Source organism: Neophocaena asiaeorientalis, unplaced genomic scaffold (genome assembly GCF_003031525.2).
Source record: "Neophocaena asiaeorientalis asiaeorientalis breed wild unplaced genomic scaffold, Neophocaena_asiaeorientalis_V1.1 scaffold150, whole genome shotgun sequence".
NCBI classification, from domain to species: Eukaryota; Metazoa; Chordata; class Mammalia; order Artiodactyla; family Phocoenidae; genus Neophocaena; species Neophocaena asiaeorientalis.
In genome coordinates, this window is record NW_020176571.1 from 4,128,341 (window position 1) to 4,154,343 (window position 26,003).

Sequence of the window (26,003 nt, forward strand, 5' to 3'; positions counted from 1 at the left end):
CTCGTAGCCTACAGGCCCGGGTTTCCCTGGGCACGCCCCGCCTCCCGGTCCGGGGCGGGGCCGCCGCACCTGCCGCGCACCAATCACGGGCCGGCGCGTTGGGGCGCACGCGCCACGGCCCTGGGCGGGGCCTCGCCGCACATCAGTCTCCGCGACCTGCCGGCCCCCGGCCTCCCTGATTGGCCGTCCTGGAGTGACGTGACGGCCGCCTCGGCTTATGGCAGCGGAGCCGGCCGGTGGCGGGGTGCGGAAGCTGCGGGGTGCGGCGGGCGCAGTGCCGGTTGGCTTGTGCGGAGTGTGGGTGACGGTTCGGGCGGCGTGCGCGGCCTTTGCTTTGCTCTGTCCTGGCGCCGGCGGGATGACGCGCTTCGCTCTGACAGTGGTCCGGCAGTGAGTATGGCCGGCGCGGGCTGCCCTTTCCCCTCCGTGGAGTGTTGCGGGCTGGGCTGGGGGACCGAAGATCTGCACCCGCCCCGCCCTGCCCGTCCCATTTGCTCCTCCGAGGCTCGGCCTGGCGATTTCAAGGTGTTTCCTGTGAGTTACCCCCTACCGGCCCTCCTGCCCCAGCGAAGCTGAGCGGGAAGCCAAGTGTCAGATGGCAGCGGTCCCGCGTTCGATGGGGACAGGGAGGTCGGGAGGAGTGAGTGTCAGGGCCCCCGTCTCCGGGTGGCAGCTGAAGCGGAAGAGACAGCCCTGTCGCCGCACCTCCCGGGCCCCGCGTTTGCCCCCGGCCGGTCCCCCAGGGTCTGCAGAGTGACTGGTCCGGGGACGACTTTTCCGCTCCAGGCTCTGCGACGGCTCCGTCCCTGTCCCCTCGGTCGCCTCCGCCCCCCAGGCTTGTGTCTGAGATGCGCTTCTTCTCCGCAGATCTTCTGTCGCTGGGGGAGGAGAGGGGGCCTCGCCCTGCTCTCAGCCGCCTGCATCGCCCCAAATAAATATGTTTATCATATTACGTTACAGGGAGCTAAATGCTGACAAGTCTTTACGTCTCTTCCTTTTTCCTTCTCGACTCTTCTTGGCCCGGTGTTAATGGGAGGTGGAATTCAGGGAGGTCAGGAGCACAGATTTTTCGAGAAAGATCGACGTAGGTTAGAATCTGGGCTCCAGCAAGGAGCCTTGTAACCTGGGCTTCCTTTTACCGACTTAATCTCTACGACCTCAGATTCCTGATTTATAAAATGGCGGAAGTGATAGGACCCACTTCACTGGGTTAGCGTGATAATGAAATGTCAGAAAGGTGAAGCGTATAGCACAGTGGAGGGGGAGAAATATATCTTGAGAATTAACTAACTTTTGTTTCTGTAAGGACAGCTCTGATCCAGATGCAGTGAGTCCTCCAATTTGTGTGTATGGTTAACCAGCATTCTGAGTGGGTGCTGTGTGTCAGCAGGTAACTAAGGGTTACAGGGTTACAGGTAACTAAGATGCCGTTTTTGACATCGTGGAGCTTGTGGAGAACAGCAATATGGTCTAACCTTGTCAAGCTGACTTTAGCTGCTATCGTCTTTGGTCCTGTTTTTACTTTATAGGAAGATTATCTTGGCAACCATCTGAAGTTGTTCCCTTAGGATTCACAGGATTTTAATGACTGAGCTAGAAATCGAGCTCCTCTCTTTCCACCCCACCCTCTCCATTTTTAGAAGGCTTTATGACCGTCGTGTGACCTTCTTAAGGTCATCCAGCTAGTCAGTAGCAGAACAGGAATTAGCGTCTTGATTGCCCTCATTTTCCTCTGAAGTTTCTGGATGCCTTGACACAGTCCCTGGTGTATAATTGCCACTCAGAAGTTGTAGAAAATCTGGACAAAACCACCCCTTGAAAAACAAGATGATCCCTATTTAGTTTCTTAATAAACAATAGTTACATGAGTGTGGATTTTATCCCCTCCCTGCTTCTTAAAAAGGGCTTGATTTTTAAAATGAATTCGTCATAGAATCGGCCCATCCTCTTAACTATACACTATGCCCTTCTGCCTCCAACTTTACAGAGTTAAAACCTAGTGTTTGTAGGTTGCTTGAGTATCACCAGCCATTTCAGAGGCTACTTTTTCTTTCCTGTGATATAACCGTGAAGCGTGATAAGAATAGTTTACTTTGCTCTGTTTTATTCATGGGAAAGTGCAAAGGAAGTGTTGAAATAATTGATAGGGTTCGTTTTCTCCTTCAGAGTTCTCAAAGCTAAAAATTGATGATTCTTTCAGAAAAAGAAACAATTTCAAACTTGATTGATCACCAGAGTTCAACGTAATGACTCTTACTGGAATCAGCAAGTTTGAATCATTGAGCACAGTAGTGGGAACTTACCTTGAGTTTTCTCTTACCTGACTCTGTCAAACGCTTTGAAACTCAGTGTGTTTAAGAGTTGGATAATTTTTGGATAATGCAAGAAAACTTTTTAAATGCAGTGTCTTTAAGTTCAGCCAAATCCTTTATGAATCTGTGCTGTTACCATCTGTGTGTTGGTCTTCATCATCATACTTGAAAGGGAGAGTTACCAGTTGTATCATTTTTGGAACAGAATACCCCACCTTTCAAACTTCAAGTCTACTAGTCTGATTGAGCTGTAGCATAGTCTGATTGAGCTTTCAGCACGGTTGAAAACCCCAGTATATGCAGGTCGGCACTGCCATCACCCACACGGCACATCGAAGGCCCTAGTTCCCTTGAAAGGTTCTTTGTAGGAGTTTGCAGTTGGTTGCCTGCAAAACCATCCCATTTCACTTCCGTTTTTAGCTAGCTCTTTAAACATTTTTACAAAGCAAATTTCCTTTACTTTTAACTACTTAAAGATGATGAATCATGGGGCTTCCCTGGTGGCGCAGTGGTTGGGGGTCCGCCTGCCGATGCAGGGGACACGGGTTCGTGCCCCGGTCCGGGAGGATCCCACATGCCGCAGAGCGGCTGCGCCCGTGAGCCATGGCCGCTGAGCCTGCGCGTCCGGAGCCTGTGCTTCGAAAAAAAAAGATGCTGAGTCAGTGTAGGTATTGACAGCAAAACTGATTGGTTTTTCTTACTCTGTCTCTGTCGGCACTTAGTCTTCATGAATGCTAGTCATTGTTCTGTTTGTTAATAAAGCAGAGGCCAAATGAATATTGGATCATCTGTCAACTTTTATCAAGATGCATGTAATTGTTATGTTACTGTGATATTTGTTTTCTGGGAGTAGGGTTGATTAACCGGGAGAACCTATGCAACTAGGCCTAATCTACATATAGACAAAGATATATCATGAATTGAGTATTTTACATATTTTTGCCCCCAGACCATCTGGTGAAACTCTCCATGTTACTAGTGCTTGAAATCTTCTATGTTTTCAAATTATTAATCCATTTTCAAATGAATTAACTGGTGTGGAGGAATTAGGTTAAAGCTGTATATGCATGATTAAAAAGGATGTGATTGGGAAATTAAGCTTTCTATATGATTTCTAGAGAAACGCTATAGAATACACAGCAGAACTAACAAAATAACGTGTCTTTTTAAGGGGAGAACAGCATGATAACCCACAAAATAAATGGTGCACGTTTGTGGGCCTTTAAACGGCCGGTCGTAGACTTGACTTCCTGGCCTAAGTGTTTGCGTTCTCACGGAGTCGGGCGTCTGTCTTGGAAGTGAGTCACACTGCAGGTTTGGAGAATGAGTGCTGTTATTCCTGACTCCTTTAAAATACACTCCTCTGACCTTTCCACTCCCCCTGCCTTCCCTGCCACTGCTACAAGCCAAGCTTCGGTTAGGGACGTAGCTTAATAGTAAACCTATTTTAGCCACCCACTTTCCTTTCCCACTCCCCAAACAAACTAAACAGTTGCTTCAAGCATTTGTACAGACCTCTCGAAAAAGCTGATAAAAGCCGTAAAACTAAACATTTGTGCACATTTTTGGAAAAAAAATTCTCTTTCTAGATTCTTACGCTATAATGTTTATAAAGTGATTTGAACGCAAAAAATGCCCCGTGGAACACGAGTGATTATTAATAATGCACTAACGCCTGCAGCGGTCTCCGCTGACTTACAGCTACAGGAAATCTTCTGTTATATCACAGCTATTTCTTCTCCTTTTGCTGGAATTGGTGAGATGCTGGGGCAGCACTGTTACCAATTATCGAAGTACTGGGATTCTGTTTTTTAATAGGCTGAATCCTTGATCAAATCAGCTATTGGGATTAAGTTAAAATCTTGAGCTACCTTTTCAGTAAGCATACAAAAAGTTATCATCTTGGCAAATCATTTGTGTGATTTGTAAAGACCTGGTCCAGCGTAATTATTAAATTTCTTCTCACCCTTGATTTTCAATTTGTACAATGAGCGAGAGAGCTTGTGATCCACAGTAAGTGGGCAAAACCTTCTGAGGTTCCCGTATAGAAGTAAATACGGGATTGGGGGCCAGGGAGGCGTTCTTTAAATTTTGCTGGTAATTGAATTGGTTACAAAGCCATTGTCTAAAGAGGACGTCACTCGTACAGAAGTGAAGCACAGCCCTTTTATTCTTGGTCTCAGCAAGACTGTGAGGCTGAGACAGACAGGAAGTGGATCCAGTGTTTGGGAACTGTTTTCTGTATGAGAAGCAGTGCCTTCCCCATCACTTCCCTGGATGCTTTGTTCATCTGAACCGCAGAGCTTAATCTCTTTCATATCCATTTCATACGATTCTGAATGGGTTTTGGAATGCTGCAAGACATCTTTTATTAATACTCACCTCAAGAATGATAATACTGGCACGTGAGTGGCCAGTAGTGCTGTGAAATTTCACTCACTTGTCGTATATTTTTTAAGCCACTACATCCACACGTTTAGAAGTCAGAACAGTTCTCCTGAGTTTTCTGTCCTGTCACCCTGCAGGTGACCACAGCCTCTGCATCCTCCCGGCATCTCTCGTGCAGATGCAAATGTTTACTCTTGTGTCCTGCCTTTCTTTTTCTTTCCTTCTTTCTCTCTTTTTTTAAAAATTATTTTTGGCTGTGTTGGGTCTTCATTGCAGTGCTCGGGCTTCTCCTTAAGGCGGCTTCTCTTGTTGCGGAGCACGGGCTCTAGGCGCGCAGGCTTCAGTAGTTGTGGCTCGCGGGCTCTAGAGCACAGGCTCAGTAGTTGTGGCACACGGGCTTAGTTGCTCCGCGGCATGTGGGATCTTCCCGGACCAGGGCTCGAACCTGTGTCCCCTGCATTGGCAGGCGGATTCTTAACCACTGTGCCACCAGGGAAGTCCCTGTCCGGCCTTTCTAAAAAGGTAGCAATCTTTGTATATTATTCTGTACCTTGCTTTTTCTGCTGAATATGTCTTGGTGATTTTTCCATCTCTTTACGTAAATCACTCTCCCGTAGACACAGCTGCATCGAATTCCATCAGGTAGATATCCCACTGTTTATGGTCCTGGAGGCTGGCAGTGATCTGTTAACTTGGGTGGTGTTATGTGCCTGCTGGCTTTATCATTATATTATTTACTATTTATTTCATAATTTTTAAAAGATTAAAAATGCATTAAGTCTTGGATATCTATATCGTCTGTCCAAAAATGACTTAAATACAGCTACTGAGTGCTTCCTAAAGCCAAGCAGTGTTCTGGGTGCTTTACCTGTGTTCATCCAATCATCCCGAGAATCTTGTGAGGTTGGGACCATTTATTGTCCCCATTTTACAGATGAGGAAGCTGAGGCATTGAGCTTAACCCAGCAGGTGAGTGTAGCGCCAAGCAGTCTTGCTCCTGGGCCCGAAAGATGGCAGCGAGGTTTCCCCTCACGGATTTTCACCTCTCACCGACATGAAAGGGTGTGGACGCGGGCTGTGGGGACAGTTGATTCCAGATGAGGCGATAACTCGATCTGAAGAGGCCTGTGGGGTGTTTCCCCCCACCGTTTGCAGTTTTCTGTCCAGTGTGCGCACAGCACACGCCAGCTCCCACCTGCACTCTGTTGTCTGGTCTGGTCCAGGTGCCGTCACCCTCACCTTCCCCCTCCAGCCTCAATCCAGTTGCTTTGGGACACCACTTCCCCCCATCGCTCTCCGCGTTGCTTCAGAATGGGTTGGGTTTGCTTTTGTAATTCCTTGGTGTTGCAAAGTGGAGCAGCTTTGAGCAGCTCCAGGACCGAGGAGGCAGGGCCGGGGTCTGCGGGTCTGCGCTCCACTCTCCGTCCCTCGCGCCTGTCCGCTCAGCGCAGCGGACGGACGGATGGACCAGCTGTTGTGTTTTGGTCCCGATGCCTGTGGGAGTAGTTTTGATCAACATATTTAAGAAGATTATTTAACAAAAATTTTTTATACGTACATATACTACTTTTAAAATAGCATTTTCTACCTTTAGTTCACTTAAGATTGTTGATCTATACATTTGAATTTGGGGCAATTTGAAATTTTTAGCTTATCGATTAGGAACATAGAATAGATGATTGCAGACAGTAGTTTAGAATAAATTTTATCTTTACAGGTTAGATTCTGACGTAGGTACAATATGCTGTCTTTACAAGTATCATTACCTTTTGTTGCTGATTTTTTTTTCCTCATTTCAAAAATAACCTAATTTGGTAATAAAGGCTTTTTTCCCTCCCTGTTTTAGTGGAGAAACAAGACTTAACAAGGAGAAAATCCTTCAAGGTTGGTATGCTCTGACTCTTATTTTAGCTCTCTCTGTTAGTATTAATGTGAAATATGGGTTAATCAGATCCGGTGGGGTAGGGTGGACCGGGGGCCGCTCTGGACTGTGAACTGGGATTACGGTATTAAATCATCATGGTCACAGAAATATGATCAGAGCAGATGGTAACCAAGAGTCTCTTGAGTGAATTAGATGTAAAGAACAGTGCTCCAAGTTGTTCGTGGGCAGCTCAAAGCTGATTAAGGACTTATATTGAGTCTAGTTGTCTTAAAATGTATCTGCCAGGATTTTAAATGATTTCATATTTGGAAACAAAAAATTTACTGGCTGGTGTTAATGGTATTTTTCTGCTAAGATACTTATATTATTTTTAGTAGTAACAAAGAAATGGTTTAAAAAGAGAATTCCTGTTCTCACATGGGGTTGTTACTTTATTCTGAATAGACTGTCCTCTGCCCCCTGCCTTGTTCTGTTAATTTGGGTTCAGATCTTTTAATCTCCCTATGATCCAGCTGGCCTGGCTTTTAAAGAATATCTTTCAGCTAGACATGCTATTTCTCTGCTTGGATTATACAAGCATTTAGTTTTATATTTTTGGGTTAGGGACATCTGGGGTTTGCAGAAGCTGATTTTCATACCCTGTGTGCTTGCCTCCCTCTTCTGGAAATCAGTCTGATAATTAAACGCACCTCTATTTCCCATTGACCTGGGCCCCACCCAGAGCATCCTCTGGGCTCACGTACAGTACCGCCTTGTCCGTGGGCCCTGCTCCTTGGTCTCATTTCATTCGAAGCTGACGGTAAAACATGAATAAAATTTTCGTGTTTACACCTGTTTTTTTAGGTCTGTTTTGTGTTTTCCTAACTTTGGAAGTTAGATGCTTAGTTCTTTAAGTTATGGCCTCCTTTTTGATTTTTTTAAAACCCTCAAGCCTTATATGTTTCTAAGTACCACTTTTTTGTCACATACCTGCAGTTTTGATTTGTAGTAATCTGGTAAGTATTCAGCACCAAGTATCTTAAATTTCCGTTAGGATTTCTTCGTTGACCCATGAGTTATTTAGAACTGTTTTTTAAATTTCCAAATGAATGGGCTTTTTGGTTTTGTTCTTCATCTTTTGTGATTGGCTTCCACTGTAATTGCTTTGTGTTCTGACAATATGGTTTTTTGATAATACATCTTTGAAATTGGTTAGCATGGTCAGTTTTTATAAACCTACTACTGTGTGTTTGAGAAAAAATCCGTTTTCTAATTGTTGGGTATGGAGTTCTATATCAAATACTTGACCTTGATTTTGTTGTTCAAATCTTCCATACTTTACTAATTTTGTAAATTTACTCATTTGCCTGTACGAGCTAAGCGTCAATTTATGAGTGAGATATGTTGAATTTCCCGCTGTGATGGCCAGCTCATGCTTTAATACCTGAAGTTCTGTCAACTTGTGCTTTATGTGTTTTGCTTTTATGCAGCTAGAGGCTAATTTATTAGGCACATACAAGTTTTAAAATTGCTCTGTCTTCGTGGTGAATGGGAACACTGATTGTTTATAGTGATCTTCACAATCCTTACCAAGACTTTTGTCATAAAGTCTGCATTTCTGAGAGTGATATGGCAACTCCGGCTGTTTGGGGTTGGGATTTGCCTGATACATATTTTCCTATCCCTTTCCGTTCAACCTTGCTGTGTACTGATGTCCTAAGCGTTACCTTGTAAATGGTAGGCAGCTGATTCTGATTCTTTAAAAAAAAAGAAAAGAAAAGAAATATGATCTTTCTGTTAACTGGTGAGAGTGGTCTGTCCACATTGACTCTGGTTTCTGGTGTGTTTGGACTTTTCCTTTGTGGTTCTTTTCTCCCTTCTTTATCTAGTCCTTTCCTTCTCACTCACCTTTACTTCTTAGGTGCCTGCTTTTCTTTTTCTTCTCTTTATCCAGCCCACTCTTACTTTCCCTACTGGCCTCAAAATAAGCCATCTCTATCCTTTTGATGGTTGCCTTTATATCTTTACCATTTGTGCCTAACAAAGTGGAAGAGAAATATCATCTCTCCTGAAAAAATACAAAGTGTGTGCTGCCGTTTAGTCCTGTCCTTTTTTCACCATGCAGTGTAGGCGTTATTATTTAATTTGTTACCTAGTGTTTGTTTAGATTGGCATCTGTAGTTGCCAGTTTCTCTCCTCGCCATTTCTTTTGCGTCTCAGACCTTCATTCCTGAAGCATCTTTTTTGAAAAGTCCTCTTGTGTAAATCAATTTGTGGTGAAGATCGTTTCAACTGATTCTATTCCAGACAATTCTGTTTTTATCCTCCTCAGTCTTTTTAGTCCAGACAGTTCTAGACTCACAGCTCTCTTAGCTCCTGGGAGCTATTCATCTGCTGCTTTTTGGCTTCAGAAGTCTTCTCTCATCCAAATGGTGTCCCACCGTGGGTATCTGTCTTTCTCTGTAACTGCTTTTAAAGTCTTTGTGTTTTATTTTGGTATTCTACAGTTTCTCTTACTAAATCTAGGAAGGTACTTTTTTTTTTTTAGTAATTTATCCTTCTTGGTGTACACTGTGTTTCCGTCATAGGAAACATAGCTTTATGTGTTCCCTCACTTCTGTTCTCCATTTTCTTTTTTGTCTTTCTGGAGTTCCCACTGGATGTGCTCAGGAATCCTCGTCCTTTCTCCGTGTCTTTGACACATCTGTGCTTCTCCGTCTCCTCGTGTCTGTGCCAGGGGCCAGCTTCAGCCCTGCCTTTGGGCTTGTGAAGCTTCTCAGCTTAATGAATCTCCTTTTATCCACTGAGGGATGTTTTTTTTTCCCCTCCTCAGCAATTCCATTTTTCACTGTTAAAAGACCTGTCTGGTTCTTTTGGAAAGCTATCTGGTTTTTGATCGCTTGTTGTCGCTTATTTTTGTGACTCTGTTTATAGTCTCTGCTGATTTACACGTCTGACGTATTAGTGGTTCCAAATCTGTTACTTGTTGTTTCTGCCAACTCTCATTCATGACAGATTATTTTCCTGTGTGTTGAGTCATTGGCTGACCTGTTACTTGCTCTAAATTAGTAGAAGACTTGTCAGCGTTTATTGAGAATGACTTGCAATACTGAACGTTACTGAATTCGAACAGTGGAGATAAAGAAGGAAAACTTTTCTAGGTGATGATCCGACTGCCCAAATGCAGCAGCTGAGCTGAAAACGTAAGGTAGGGGCAGCATTAATAAAACACGCGGTGAAGTGATGGGCGATGTGGGGGGGAGAGCTCGGGGCAGCCTCCTCATTACCCAGTTCTCGCCAGACACACATTCTTCTGGGAGATACAGAAGAGCTTTTACAGGATCCTAGCTGAGTTTTGCTTGCTTTCAGTTCTCTGAAAAGTTATGTGGAAAAGTACCCAAGGAAATCTTGTAATAAAATATAGATAAATGCCCTTTATATTCTCTTAGGTGTGATTTTTATTGCATCCCATATATATGTATATATATTTGAATGTTACTCTTCTTTCTCTTAATACCACAGGACAAGGAATAGATGAGCCTCTTTCAGAAACTGGATTTAAACAAGCAGCTGCTGCTGGTATATTTCTTAACAACGTGAAGTTTACTCATATTTTCTCCAGCGACCTCATGAGGACAAAGCAGGTGAGCTTAGAGTCAGGGTTGAGGCTGTCGAGTCAAAAGTCTCAGCAGTCGTGCCAGAGTCCGCAGGGAATTAACTCACACGGGACGTCATCCCCAGCCCTCCTCTCCCTGACAGAACTTACTTCTTTTCCCTTCATTTTACTTTTGTGCTTTGTTTTATTGTGGTAATTTTTAAGTTAGAGTAGCTTGGGGAAAATGTCTAACAAAAGGCCTATAAAAAGGCAAAGAAGGTGTCGTGAGAGAGAGCCAGTGGAAACACCACAGAGACGTCAGATTTTAGAATCCAGATACAGTTTGAAAAACAACTGTGTTACTCTAAAGAAATAAAAGACGTGTGAAATATCTTTAAGGAACAGATTACTGTAAAAATGATCCCAGAGATTTAAGAAAGAACCAAGTCAACTTCTAAAAGGTCGGTGGGAGGAGACTTTTGTGGCAACCATGGGGGAATAACAGGGTTGGAATGTAGCCTCCCCCCATAAACAACTAGAAAACAGGACAAAATCTGTGAAGCAACTGTTTTCAGACATTGGACTCCAGGCAGCGTGGGCTGCGATCCCCGAATGAAGTGAAACAAAACAGGTGAGCCCTTGATCGTCCTGGTTTTCCAGCTGAAGCAATTCCCAGACTCTGGCAGAAGAAGCCAACTAGAGGACAGTGGTCTCAGTGATTGAGGGGACAGAGCTTGGAATTTGGGGCATTTAAGTAACTAAAATTTGTGGGGAAGAGTGCTGGAGAGAGAGCTGCACAGAGAAAACTCAATAGACGTGTGTAGGGATCCCCGTGATTCTTTGTTGGACGGTTGGCTGAAACTGCACGAGGGCAGAAAACACGGCTTCGGGCGGGAGGGAAAAGGTCCCTGGCGGGTGGCGGTCATCCACTCAATTCCTGGGGCGCACACAGGGTGCGGAGTCAGAATTCCCACCAGCGCAAGGGGAGGCTTTGCTGGATACAGAGAGCATGTTACACCTTAATAGTGAGGCTGAACTGTCCTCAGAGGAGCATGAGGTGAGAAGTAGGAGACAGCAGAACCAAATTTCATCTTCTACAGGTGAAAAATGCAGTATTCTGAAATGAAAATTTCATAGGGTGGGATTAACTGTAGGTTACACTGTAGAAGAAGACGTCAGTGAACATGAAGACGTGGAAACTGAACATTCCAAAATTAACTGTGGAAAGAAAAAAGACTAAGAAGGGAAAGTGAAGAGTCTCAGTGACGTGGAGGACAGTATCAAGCAGTGCAATATACATGTAGTTGAAGTCTCAGAAGGGAAGTGGGGAGAAGGATGAGGGTGAGTATGAAAGTAAAAAGACAGATTTTGAGGAAATAATGACTCAAAAATCTCCAAATACATACCCAGTGAAAATACTTTCAAAAATTAAGGCAAAATAAAGACTTTTTCTTTTAAGCACAAGTTGAGGGACCCTCACTTATATGGTCAGTTGTTTTCGTTTAGTCTTTTTGGTCAGTTGGCTTTTGACACAGGTGCCAAGGTAATTCCGTGGTTGAAACGATGGTCTTTTCAATAAAGGGTGTTGAAACAATGGACCATCCAAGCAGAAAAGCATGACATGTGACTCTCACCTCACACAGTCCACAAAAACTAACTTGCGGGTGTTCATAGAACAAATCTAAAAGCTAAATCTATGAAAATTCTATAAGGAAACGGGGAAGATCTTTATAAAGGCATCTTGGGACAAAGTATAAACAAGACACAGATTGGGAGAAAATTGTAAACGTTGTGTTACATGTATGTAATATATGTGTATATATCTGACACATATGTATGTATTATCAATATATATCTCTTAGCTGTATAAATATATAAGATTCTTCCAACTCAGTAATTAGACAAATAGGCAAAAGGTTTGAATTTGACCGGGCGCTTTACAAAGTGAGATATGGGGAAAGCCAGTAAACAGATGAGATAACTGATCACGACAGAAACGCATATTAAAACCACAGCAAGACACCGTTACACAACGTGTGCATGGCTAAAATTAGAAAGACAAAGGATGTGGAACACCTGGAACTCAAGACGTTGCTGGTGAGAATGTAAAATGGAACACCTACTTTGGAAAACGGTTTGAAAGTTGAACATACACTAACTGTGTGATCCAGCAGTTTCAATCCCAGAAATTTATCCAAGAGAAGTAAGAGTATATATGTCCACACAAAGACTTGTACACAACTGTTTAACGGCAACTTTATTTGTAATGGGCAGAGAGTGGAAACGACCCATGTGTTGATCAGTAGGTGAATGGATAGATGAACATGGTATATTCATACAGTGGAAGGCACCTGAGCAGCAGCACAGAGGAGTCCCCAGAACAGTATCTGAGCAAAAGAAGGCAGATGTGGAAGAGTGCAGTGTGTGGTTCCATTTACATGAGGCTCTAGAGCACATAAAGCAGGTAGTGCGGGCCGGGGGCCAGGGGTGGGAGGCATTGGCTGGCAAGGGCACGAAGGAATCATTTCGGCTGATAGACTTCTTCTCTGTCTTGATTTTGGCGGTACTTAGATCTGTCACAGCTCAGTGACCTGTACACTCGAAATATACTTCAATAAAATTTACTTAAAATATGGAAAAAGTTTATCCAAAAATGAAAACCTCAGTGGCTGTACTAAATTATAGACTAGATAGAGCTGAAATGGTCACTTGCTTATAGATAAATGTAAGATAGCAACTGAAGTGTAGCACAGTGTGATAAATAGATTAAAAATAAGACTAAGACAGAAGGATGTGATGAGAAGGTCTGTCGTCTTTCGAGAGGAAGTATCAGAGAGAATGGGAAAGAGGCAATATTCGAAGAGGTCACGGTTAATAAACTACAGAGTTATTGAAAGATAGCAAAATATCAGATCCAGAAAAAATCCCAGTCAGAATTAAACCCACACATCTACACTTACAGCAATATTGCAAAACTCCAAAGACTATGAAGGAAAAAACATTACCCATTAAAGACCAATATTAGACTATCAACAAATGTGTCAATATCAACAGTAATTTGATGTGCTGAGAGATAGTAAAGATTAATCTAGAGTTTTATACCAGCAAAACATTTTCTAGAGAATAGGTGAAGACATTTCAGACAAACAAGCTAGAAAGAAACTTTCAAAGGATAATTGAAGAAGGAAAGTAATTCCAGAAGAGATGTCTGAGATTCAGAAAAGAATAGTGAGCAAAAGAAATTGTTACAGGTATAGGTAAATATAAACAAATATTGACGATGTAAAACAGTGTCTGATTTTTTTCGAAGGGAGTTAAAAAACAAGGCAGACTATGGACTTTAATGATTTCTACCGTTTTGCAAATACAGTGTCTCTTGTCAGAGTAACCAGGTACACAATGAGAGAAGGAAACATGAACAAAAATGAGCAAAAACAAAAGGCAGCAGAAAGAGCCACAGGAGTTATCTGGTATCTGGAGTTATCAGATGTAGCCTTTAAAATAATCATTGAATGCACAGATAAAAATGACATGGAGAATTTCAGCAGAGAACTGGAAATTATAAACAAGAACCAAATGCAAATTCTAGAACTGAAAAGATAACTGAAATTAATATTCAATGGATGGGTTTAAAACCAATTTAGACACACCTGAATGGAGAACTAATGAACTAGAACCTTTTTCTGTAAAGGGCTAGTTAGTTAAATTTTTAAGTTTTGTGGGCTGTATGGTCTGTGTCACAATTGTGAACTCTGCCATTGTACTGTGAAAGCAGCCATAAGTGATACATAAATGGCTGAGTTCTAATAAAATGTTATTTACGAACAAGCCATTTATTTATTGGCTGCGTTGGGTCTTTGTTGCTGCACCCTGGTTTTCTTTAGTTGTGGTGAGCGGGGGCTACTCTTGTTGCGGACCACGGGCTCTAGGCACACAGGCTTCCGTAGCTGTGGCACGCGGCCTCAATAGTTGTGGTTCGCAGGCTCTAGAGCTCAGGCTCAGTAGTTGCGGCACATGGGCTTAGTTGGTCCGCGGCATGTGGGATCTTCCTGGACCAGGGATTGAGCCTGTGTCCCCTGCATTGGCAGGCGGATTCTTAACCACTGCACCGCCGGGGAAGTCCTACCACATCTTCTTTATCCATTCATTTATCAGTGGACACTTAGGTTGTTTCCATATCTTGGCTATTGCAAATAATGCTGCAATGAACATAAGGGTATATATAGCTTTTCAAATTAGTGTTTTTGTGTTCTTTGGATAAATATTCAGAAGTGGGGGAGTTCCTTGGTGGCCTAGTGGTTAGGATTGCGGGCTTTCACTGCCATGGCCCAGGTTCAGTCCCTGGTCAGGGAACTGAGAATCCTGCAAGCCACATGGCACGACCAAAAAAAAAAAAAAAACAAAATCAGAAACTCAGAAGTGGATAGCTGGGTGATACGGTAGTTTTATTCTTAATTTTTTGAGGACTCTCTGTACTGTTTTCCGTAGTGGCTGCACCAATTTACAGTCCAACAGTGCACAAGTGTTCCTTTTTCTCTCCAGCGTTTCTTATCTCTTGTCTTTGTGATGATAGCCATTCCAGCAGGTGTGAGGTGATAGCTCATGTAGTTTTAATTTGCCTTTCCACAATAGTGATGTTGAACATCTTATCATGTGCTTATTGGCCACCTGTGTGTCTTTGGAAAATGTCTAATCAGATGCTCTCCCATTTTTTAACGGGGTTGTTTGGGTTTCTGTTGTAGTTGACTGGTGTGCATTCTTTATACAGTTGACCCTTGAACAATGTGCGGCTTAGGGGCTCCCACCCTCCTTGCAGTCAAAAATCTGCATATAACTTTGCAGTTAGTCCTGTGTATCCACGGTTCCACATCTGCGGATCGTGTAGTACGTATTTTTAAAAATCCATGGACACGTGGACCTGTGCAGTTCAAACCCATAGTCAAGGATCAACCGTATATTTTGGATATTAATCCCTTAGATATATGATTTGCAGTTATCTTCTGTCATTCAATAGGTTGCTTTCTCATTTTGATGATGGTTTCCTTTGCCATGCAGAAGCTTTTTAGCTTAATGTAGTCCCACTTGTTTATTTTCGCTCCCTTGTCTTTAGAGTCAGATCTACAAAAACATTGCAAATACTAATGCCTATGTTTTCTTCTAGGGCCTTTATGGTTTCAGACCTTACATTCAAGTCTTTAATCCATTTGGGGATAACTTTGGTGTAGGGTGTAAGATAGTAGTGTAGTCTCCTCTTTTGCATGTAGCCGCTTGGTTTTCCCAACACCATTTGCTGAAGAGACTGTCCTTCCTCCATTGTGTGTTCTTTGCTCCTTTGTTGTAAATTAATTGTCCATATATACGTGGGTTTATTTTTGGCTGTCTATTCTATTCCATTTATCTATGTGTCTGTTTTTATGACAGTACCATACTGTTTTGATTACTCTAGCTTTATAGTATAGTTTGAAATCAGGGAGCATGATTCCTCCAGCTTTGTTGTTTCTTAAGATTGCTTTGGCTATTTGGGATCTTATGAGATTCTGTACAAATTTTAGAATCATTTGTTCTAGTTCTGTGAAATATTGCCACTGGAATTTTGATAGGGATTGCATCAAATCTAGATTGCTTTGGGTAGTATAGACATTTTGACAATATTAGTTCTTCCAGTCCATGAACACAGAATATCTTTCCATTCATTTGTATCTTCAGTTTTTTTCATCAGTGTCATAGTGTTCAGTGTACAGGTTTCACCTCCATGGTTAAATTTATTCCTAGGTATTTTATTCTTGTTGATGCAGCTGTAAATGGGACTATTTTAATTTCTCTTTCTGATAGTTCACTAATTAGTGTGCAGAAACACCATAGATTTCTGTATATTAATTTTGTATCCTGTGACTTTACTGAATTCACTGATTAGTTCTAATAGTATTTTCATGGAGTATTTAGGATTTTCTGCATATAGTATCATGTCATCTGCAAACTGACAGTTTTACTTCTTCCTTTCCAATTTGGATGCCTTTAATTTCTCTTTCTTTCCTAATTGCTGTGACTAGGACTTCCAAAACTATATTGAATAAAAGTGTGATGGTGGGCATCCTTGTCTTCCTGATCGTAGAGGAAAAGCTTTCGGCTTTTCACCATTGAGTCTGATGCTAACTGTGGCCTTGTCATATATATTATAGCCTTTATTACGTTGAGGTATGTTCCCTCTATACCCACTTGGTTGAGAGTTGTTTTTTTTTAAATCATAAATGGGTGTTGAATTTTGTCAAATACTTTTTCTGCATCTATTGAAATGATCATGTGATTTTTATCCTTCAGTTAATGTGGTGTACCATGTTAGTTGATTGCATATGTTGAACCATCCTTGCATCCCTGGAATAAATCCCACTTGACCGTGGTTTATGGTCCTTTTAATGTATTGTTGGATTCGGTTCGCTGATATCTTGTTGAGGATATTTGCATCTTACGTTCATCAGGGATACTGGCCATAGTTCTTTCTGTGATGTCCTTGTCTGGTTTTGGTGTCAGGGGTAATTCTGGGTTTATAAAATGTGTTTGGAAGATTTCCCTCCTCTTCAGTTTTTGGGAAGATTTCAAGAAGGTTAGGTATTAAATCTTTGAATGTTTTGTAGCGTTCCAGGTGGTTAGTGAAGCCATCTGGTCCTGGGAGTTTATGGTCCTTTTAATGTATTGTTGGATTCGGTTTGCTGATATCTTGTTGAGGATATTTGCATCTTATGTTCATCAGGGATACTGGCCATAGTTCTTTCTGTGATGTCCTTGTCTGGTTTTGGTGTCAGGGGTAATTCTGGGTTTATAAAATGTGTTTGGAAGATTTCCCTCCTCTTCAGTTTTTGGGAAGATTTCAAGAAGGTTAGGTATTAAATCTTTGAATGTTTTGTAGCGTTCCAGGTGGTTAGTGAAGCCATCTGGTCCTGGGCTTTTTTTTTTTTTGGAAGACTTTAGATTGCTGATTCAGTCTCCTTACTAGTAATCAGTCTACTCCTATATTTTATTTCTTCATGATTTAGTCTTAAAATCATGGAAATTTCTAGGAATTTATCCATTTCTTCTAGGTTGTTCAATCTGTTGGCATATAATTGTTTGTAGTAGTCTCTTACAATCCTTTGTATTTCTGTGTTATCAGTTGGAACCTCTCCTCTTTCACCTCTGATTTTATTTATTTGGGTCCTCTCTCTTTTTTCTTGGTTAGTCTAGCTATAGGTTTGTCGATTTTGTTTATCTTCTCAAAGAACCAGCCCTTATTTTTGTTGATACTTTTCCTATTATTTTTGGTCTCTATTTTATTTATTTCCACTCTGATCTTTATTATTTCTTTTTTTCCCCTAGTTCCTTTAGGTGTAAAGTTAGATCATTAGGGGTTTTCCTTATTTCATAAGGTAGATCTGTATTGCTGTGAACTTCTCTCAGAACTGTTTTTTGCTGCATCCCATAGATTTTGGTATGTCGTATTTCTGTTTCCATTTGTCTCTAGGTATTTTTTGATTTCTCCTTTGATTTCTTCGATGATCCATTGGTTGTTCAGTAGCATGTTGTTTCACCTCCACATTTTTGGGGTTTTTCCTGGGTTCTTTTCCCTTGTGCTTGATTTCTAGTTTCATACAGTTGTGGTCAGAGAAGGTGTTTGTTATGATTTCAGTATTCCTGAATGTATTGAGACTTGTTTTGTGACCTAATGTGTGATCTGTCCTGGAGAATGTTCCATGTGCATTTAAGAATATTTTGCTGCTTTTGGATGGAGTGTTCTGTTTTTATCTATTAAATCCATTATTTAAGACTGATGTTACTTACTGATTTTCTGTCTGGATGACCTACCTATTTGTGTAAGTGGCGTGCTAAAGTCCCCTACTATTATTGTATTGCTCTCAGTTTCTCTCTTTAAGTCCATTAATATTTGCTTTAAATATCTTGGTGCTCCTCTGTTGGGTGCATATACATTTATAAAATTATATCTTCTTGCTGGAATGACCCCTTTATCATGTAATGCTCTCTTTGTCTTTTATTACAATCTTTGTTTTAAAGTCTACTTTGTCTGATATGAGTGTAGCCACTCCAGCTTTCTTTTCATTCCTGTCTGCATGGAATATCTTTTCCCATCTTTTTACAGTCTGTGTGTGTCCTTTGTTCTGAAGTGAGTCACTTGTAGGCAGCCCATAAATGGCTCTTTTCTTAATCTGTTCAACCACTCTGTATCTTTAATTGGCATATTTAGTTGAGTTACCTTTCAAGTAATTATTGAGAGGTATGTACTTACTGCCATCTTGTTCATTGTTTTCTGGCTATTTCTGTAGTTTCTCTCTGCTCCTTTCTTCTCTTTCTCTCTTCCTTTGTGGTTTGGTGGTTTTCTTTAACGTTATGTTTAGATTCCTTTTTCATTTTCTTTTGTGTATTTAGTGTAAATTTTTTCTTTGTGGTTACTGAGGCTCACATATGACATCCTATATAAGTAGTAGCCTGTTTTACGTTGGCAGCAACTTAAATTTGAACACATTCCAAAACTAGCTTTTTACTCCTCCCTGCCATGTTTTGTACCTTTTATGACACATTTTACATCTTCTTATTTTATGCGTCCCTTAGCTAATTATTGTAACTTTACTGCTTTTGTCTTTCATCTTCATCAAGTGATTGATCTACTATCTTTATTATATATTTACCTTTTCCAGTGAGATTTTTGCTTTCATATGTTTTCTTATTATTAATTAGTGCCATTTCTTTTCAGCTTAAAGAAGTCCCCTTAATATTTCTTTCTTTTTTTTTTAAAATAAATTTAATTATTTATTTATTTTTGGCTGCGTTGGGTCTTCGTTGCTGCGCGCGGGCTTTCTCTAGTCGAGGCGAGCGGGGGCTACTCTTCGTTGCGGTGCGCGGGCTTCTCATTGCGGTGGCTCCTCTTGTTGCAGAGCACGGGCTCTAGGCGCGTGGGCTCAGTAGTCATGGCTCGCAGGCTCTAGAGCGCAGGCTCAGTAGTTGTGGCGCGTGGGCTCAGCTGCTCCGGGGCATGTGGGATCTTCCTGGACCAGGGCTCGAACCCATGTCCCCTGCATTGGCAGGTGGATTCTTAACCGCTGAACCACCAGGGCATTCCCCCCTTAATATTTCTTTCTTTCTAGGGTGGGTTTAGTGGTGATGAACTCCTTTAGCTTTTGTTTCTGGGAGACTCTTGATCTCTTCTGCAATTCTGAATAACCTTGCTGGGTAGAGAAAAGCTTCTTGGTTGGAATTCTCGGCACTTGGAATATGTTATGCCATTCCCTTCTGGCCGGTAAGGTTTCTACTGGAAAATCTGCTGTCAGCCTTACGGGGTTTTCCGTGTCCTCGGGAGGAGGTGGGTTCAGTGACTTCCTATGCTAGCATCCTGACACTCCCAGAATGATATTGTTTTTGGCTGTGTGTGCAGCTTGTGGGATCTCAGTTCCCTGACCAGGGATCGAACCCAGGCCCCCTGCAGTGGAAGTGCAGAGTCCTAACCACTGGACCACCAGGGAATTCCCCAAGAACGATTATTTTTATGAGAAAAGAGATAGTTGTCTTTTGATTTGCAGACCGTGCATGGAATTTTGGAGAAGAGCAAATTTTGCAAAGATATGACAGTAAAGTATGATTCAAGACTTCGAGAAAGGGTAAGTAACTTACATATTGTTCTTTTACCATAAATTATCAGTAAACCAACTCAGTTTATCCCATGGCTAGAAATTAAATGCCTACCTGCTAGGGATGTGATATCAGCTATTACGTGAAGAATCTACTGTGTGGCAGTCACTGTTACTTACTCTCATAAATAGTGTCTTTTTTGATCATTAAAATCCTAGGAAAGAGGCATCTTAAATTACAAAAGCAAGGCATACTTGTGAGAACTTAGTACAGAAGAGTTTAAAGTTAAAGGTGAAAAGTTCTCTTCCCAGTCTCCTAATCCTACCCCATAATTATAAGCATGAATAGACTTCTTTATGCCAACTTTATATACTTTACCAGAAATGAATCTTCCTGAAACGGTGATTTAGCTAAAAGACAGCAATTTCAGATCTGAGATTCGGCCCCAAGTCTCCTCCTCGAGCAGTGTTTTTAGTGCACTCTATAATACTAGCGTGTAAGCTGGTTGCTGTCCTGCCAGCCCTGTGATTCCTCTACCCCTGGAGGGAAATGTAACAGAATGGCCAGGGCATCTTCAAAGAACTGCTTTTCATAACTTGCGTGTGTTCACTGTTACAGTTCAGCCTATAGGCTAGAGCTCCAGCGTAAACTGTCCCTGGAAAGGCTCACTGTGTGCCCAGGAGCCAGTGCTCGAACGTTGTTAAAGAAAAATGTCCTGGGAGCTCCCTGGCGGTCAAGTGGTTAGGACTCCACACTTTCACCACTGAGGGCGCGGGTGCAATCCCTGGTCGGGGAGCTAAGATCCCGCAAGCCGCGCTTTGTGGCCAAAAAACTAAAATAAAGCGCGACCAAAACAAAACGAAAAATACACCTATCCCCAAAACTAAATCTGAATAGATTAAAAGAAGAAAATGTCCTGAGTTCAGTGGAACGCTGCCCAGGGCCCGCCATCACGTGAAGGAGAAAGCGCTGTCAGCGGCTGGGCCGTCCCTTCTCCATCCGTGCTGTCTCCTGGGTAACTTCGTCCTCTGCAGTGACTTCAGTCCACGGCTCTTCCCTGAGCTGCGCACACACACCGAGCCGCCTGTGGCTCAGCTGCCCCGCGGCCGCATCCGGCCAGTGGAATGCGCCCCCCTCTCCACGTGGCCCTGCTTCACGCAGTGGCTGAAACCCTCCTGCCGGCTCTTCACCGTCTCTCGCACTGCGCCTCCTGTCCTCGTCTTGTCCGCTCAGCCTCTGAGAAGTTCCTGAACGCTTCATGTCTCTGCGAGCCCCCCGCCGCCCTCCTGCTGCCGCTCGGCATCCTGTCGCCTGGGGCGCTGGGACAGCGAGTCTCCTGCTTTCCCAGTCTGATCTGCACGCCGCAGCCAGGGTAATCTTGGCAGAATTTGGTGGCCACACCCCTGTATAAACGGGTTCACTGCTTCTCTTCTACCCTCAGGAGTTGTCGTAACTCTGACCCGGCTCTTGGGAGCTGCAGGGTCTGATCTGTTGCCTCCTGCCCCTTGCCGGGTGCTCAGTGCCTGGGTTTAGCGGTCACATGAGTGGGCATTGGCGCTGCGCTCACCGCATCCCACCACTGTTCCAAGAGCCGCGGGTTTGTTCATCTTCACAAGAACCCCGGTGCCGGGAAGATGTAAAAACCTCATTTCTTAACCCCCGTTTTACAGAAGCAGAAACCGAGGCACATGGAGGTCAAGTCCAGGCCCAGGGTCCCAGAGCTCATTCGTGGCAGAGTTCAGATTCACACTGAGGCCTCTGGGCCTGGAGTCTGTGCTCTGGACCGCTGGTCACTCGCTTCTCAGCCTCTTCCCGGAATCTCCCGAACACCCTGTGCTCAGTGAACCTCCGCATCTGTCCTCCACGCTGCCTGGAATGCTTGCTCCCAGGCCTGGCCAGCTTCCACTCGCCAGGGGCTATGGCCCTCAGTGGTTTCCCGAGTCCAGATTAGACATCCGTGCCGTTATCTGTCAGTCTCTCTCCATCTCGGCCCTTTTCCACTTGCAGTTGCTTGGTATCCCCACCACCCCGCGGTCTCAGCAAGGGTGGGAGCTGTGCAGCCGCCTGTCCTCTCCTCCTAACTGCCCCAGCAAAGCGTTTGGAGTATTCAACAAATGGATGCTTCCATTCCTGTGAAAACAAAGCAACTGATGGCTTTTAATGGCCCTCTTTGTAATCGTTAGGTTGCTCCAGATACAATTAAGAGTGTAAGAAATTGGGCTTGAAGATTGGAAGAGCAGCTGGTAAAGTGTGCATGTATTCTTATAAAAATGTAATATTTCACTATTGGATTTCTTATCTGATGGTGGTGGTAGAATCTTTTGGCATCATCAGTGCAAACCATAAGTGACGATTTGTCTCTTTCAGTATTTTCTTATGCAAGTAATCCATTGTCATTGTAGGGAATTAAAACTAAGAACACTTTGGAAAAAAATACAATTAAAATTTCTACCACACACAAACACTGAATATTTTGGTATGTGCGCTCCTGTCTTTTTCCTTCTTGTCTGTTTTTGTCTGTCTGTCTGTCTGTGTATATGTTTTTCGAAATGCACTCCTACTCTGTGCGTTGTTTTATAGCCGGCCCGTCTCACGTGCTGTGTTTTCAGTGCCCATAATGCACATCGGTATGATCACATAATCAATGACTCTGTATTCTTAAGGCATTGCCGTTGCGTCATGTGTGTGACCAAGCTACGACTTACTGACCTAGTTTAGGACATCTAGGCTGTGACTAGATTTCCCACTGATGTAAATCATGTTAAAATATAAACATCTTTGTAGTTGAGCCTTCACACACATATCTCATACATTTCCTAGAAACGGAATTGCTGAGTGTGTACTTTTTAAAAAGACTTTTGTATGTATTGCTACATTTCCTTCCAGAAAATCTGTGCCAATTCATACTCGCATGAATGATCTAGGAGAGAGTTCTTCCCACATCAACACTGGCTGTTAGTGATCTCTGTGGTCTTCTGATTTAATAACTTATGAAAGGTGTCATCTTAGTTTTCACACTCTGGATTCCTAGTGAGGTAGATTTCCCATGTTTATTGGCCATTTGCATTTCCTTTGTGACTTGCGTGTCCTTTGCTGAGACTCAATTTTTATGAATCTAAAAAGCGAATGAGCTTTGAAGTCACATGGATCTGGGTTTGCATTTTCTCCGAGGAGATAGGCTAAAGTAAGCCAAAGAAATCTAAGCTCATCTCCGGAATGATTGTTCTGAATTTGCCATAAACATGTACTTAGTTGTTGTATTGCGAATTCCTTTGAGGCCTTTTTGTCTGTTGGATCGTTGCAGAAATATGGGATTGCAGAAGGCTCGCCGCTGAGTGAGCTAAGGGCCATGGCCAAAGCAGCTGGGCAGGAGTGCCCTGTGTTCACTCCGCCCGGAGGAGAGACCTTGGACCAGGTACGTAGCCCTGGGGAAAGTCGCCGTGTCCACGAGCGTGCCAACGTCAAAGTAGCTGCAATCTTGACTCGTCGCGTAAGCAAGGTGTCTCTGAATTGTAGCTAAGCAGTTTGGAAGTTGTTTGGTTCACAGAACAACTCTGCATCATACCATTTTTTCCCTTTCTGAGCTGTCCTGTCTTCCTCGTGTATTAGGTCGTTACCGATAATGGATTTGAGGAAATGGGTTGTTAGATGGGTCTGTGAAGAAAACTCCTTGAAAAGGGAGCAGAGTAGCCTTTGCAGTGGCAGTGGAGTCGGTGAAGCAGGCATGGTGCTGGTCAGCGGGATGGTGGGTAAAACCCAACAACTTGGGTGGCAAGACCATCAGGCCTCTCCTGCGCCTGCAGCTCTGAGTGACATTGGAGCCCTGCTTGCGTTGCTCTGGAGTGTTCTGCTTTTGAGTTGTGTTATTGGTGATTTCCCCCCACCACCACCATTTTTAATTTTCATAAATTTCTTGTAAAGACTTTGTATTAGTTTAGTGAGGGAAGGCTTCTTATCCTTGTTGTTCTAATTGAACGGAAGTGCCCGATGCAGCTTCCTAGGTATTCCTAGTTTCCCGATATTTTATGGGCTTCTGTTTGCTTGTAGATTTCCCCAGCTACACTCCGAGTGCTTTGAAGTCAGGAATTAGTCATTGTATCTTACTCACCTTTGTCCATCTGCTTCTGTAGTCACGGGCGCTGACGTATAGAAAAACTCAGTTCCGTTTACGTCTTAAAACAGTCATTAATGTCACTTTATTTCACCTTTTTTTTTCTTTCCTTGTAGGTGAAGATGCGTGGAAAAGACTTCTTTGAATTTCTTTGTCAGCTGATCCTGAAAGAAGCAGGTCAGAATGAACAGTTTTCCCAAGAAGCCCCGAGCGACTGTCTGGAAAGTTCTTTGGCAGAGATATTTCCTTTAGGGAAAAACTGTGCCTCCACGTTTAATTCTGACAGCGGCGCTCCAGGGTTAGTGGCCAGTGTCTTAGTTGTGAGTCACGGCGCCTACATGAGAAGCCTGTTGGATTATTTCCTGACCGACCTTAAGTGTTCCTTCCCGGTGACCCTGAGCAGGTCCGAACTCACATCAGTCAGCCCCAATACAGGGATGAGTGTCTTTATCATAAACTGTGAGAAAGGAGAGGTGAAACCAACCACCCAGTGTGTGTGTGTGAACCTACAGGGCCACCTGACCGGGGTGACCAAAATTCACTAAATTTAAATCTGCATCGAAATCTAACAAATGTGAGCCTCTGAGGGGGGCCTTTGACTTTATTCCCACTCTCTGCTGATGCAGGCTTGGAAACAGTGAAAAAGCTGTCCGTTAGAGCGGGTTATAAAGCTCGAGTGGAATCAGAGCCACATGAGACACTAATGGAAAACCATTGAGAATTGACTTCTTCGTGAGTACAGTTGGAATTTTCCAGGGTAATTTTAACCGCCCTGCTCAGTGACATCTCTGGATTGTAAATGGATGAAGGAACTCAGTGTTGCAAACTGGGGGAGTAATAATCCTGTTACTGTGGTTTTTTTGCTTTTTTAATGTCCTGGTTTTTTTGGTATTTTTCTTTAATGTCTGAAAAATCTGGCCTATTTTATTGGCTCTTGGTAAGATACTGTATGTTTTCTTTTTTACTGTCTCATCCAGTCCTTGGAAGAGGGAACTATTTGTAATTTCCACTCCATATTTATGTGAAAATATGTTATATTCAAAAAGTCCTTTAAAGGAGAAATGCTTGCCGTCATAGTTTATGTAAAAGCAAGCGACACTAAATGTTTAATACGGAAATCACCTGTTGGGATTGTTTACTCTGCAGGGTTTGAGATGCAGATGAATGTGGATTGTGGTTGCAGGATTGTCTCGTGAGGAAGAAGCAACATCTGATTACAGAATTTTTAAAGAAGGAATCCGAGCGGAGGAAGAGGGAAGAGCAGATCTTTCTTATCTAAGCTGTAGGCTGAAGAATTCAGTTTGAAGATGGCACTAAAGAAAGTAAACGGTTGCTTCACAGTAGCCCCAGAATAAAAGAGGGGCTTCACTGAAAAGAACCGTGGTTTTTTTGTGGGAGGTACAGATGAGGTTTCCTCTCGTTTCCACCAGATGGCACTGGAGAAAAGGGAGTTTGGTTACCTTAATTCTGTACACAAGAGGGGTCCCGCTGAGGCCCTCATGTAAATGGAGAACGTGTTCTCCACGCAGTTTGCTTTTAAATTATCATGTTGATGAACGCCGTGAGTCTCAGCTCACAGAGGGTAGGACTGAGGCTGCCAGTTCAGGCTGAAATCGCGTGTAGTCATTTTTCAAGTTCAGGATCTTGCTGTCCTTAGCGCGTCCAGCGCTGCCAGCGTTCGTGCCAGTGCGGGAGCAGAGCGTGTGGTTGAGTGCAGAGGAAGCTCACTGCAGGCGAAACGTCGGAAAGTAACCAAAGAGGACGGATAGTAAACGTCCACACCCCTGCCACCCAGAAGTAATATCCCCCCCCTTTTTAAAAAAGAAATAACACATTGCGATGTAAGCCAAGTTCCTTTAAGCAGCTGTCGCTGTCCTGTTCCCTCCTGTTCTCTACAGAGACAGCCAGCACCGCGAGTCCATATACCCATCCATCCTTCACGTGGCCACCTAGTGTCATAAGGGAACAATGGTATTGTTCTGGTGTTTCTGGTCTTCTGTATTTTCACTTATTACATGTATCTTGGGGCTCTGTATTGGTGTGTGTAGATAGATCTGGTTACTTGTAACCACTGTATTGTACAAAATAAATGTAGTACCTTTTTTCTTTATTCTCCTATCA

The 26,003-nt window shown here is 43.0% G+C and overlaps 1 protein-coding gene and 1 non-coding gene across 3 annotated transcripts; one reads left to right on the plus strand and one right to left on the minus strand.

Moving 5' to 3' along the window:
• Positions 1-217: 217 nt before the first annotated feature.
• Positions 218-26,003, plus strand: TIGAR (TP53 induced glycolysis regulatory phosphatase). Of its 2 annotated transcripts, XM_024733392.1 has the most exons (7): positions 218-390; positions 6,547-6,584; positions 10,087-10,208; positions 19,723-19,800; positions 23,076-23,186; positions 23,999-24,059; positions 24,509-26,003. In XM_024733392.1, exons 1-7 carry the CDS (start codon positions 218-220, stop codon positions 24,598-24,600), a joined length of 675 nt encoding a protein of 224 aa, XP_024589160.1. In that variant the 3' UTR covers positions 24,601-26,003. The 2 variants fall into 2 exon arrangements, with proteins under 2 accessions (XP_024589160.1, XP_024589158.1); XM_024733390.1 differs by having other exon boundaries at positions 238-390; positions 23,999-26,003.
• On the minus strand, positions 19,593-19,665 carry TRNAG-UCC (transfer RNA glycine (anticodon UCC)). The gene has a single exon. It is a non-coding gene; the product is annotated as a tRNA-Gly (tRNA).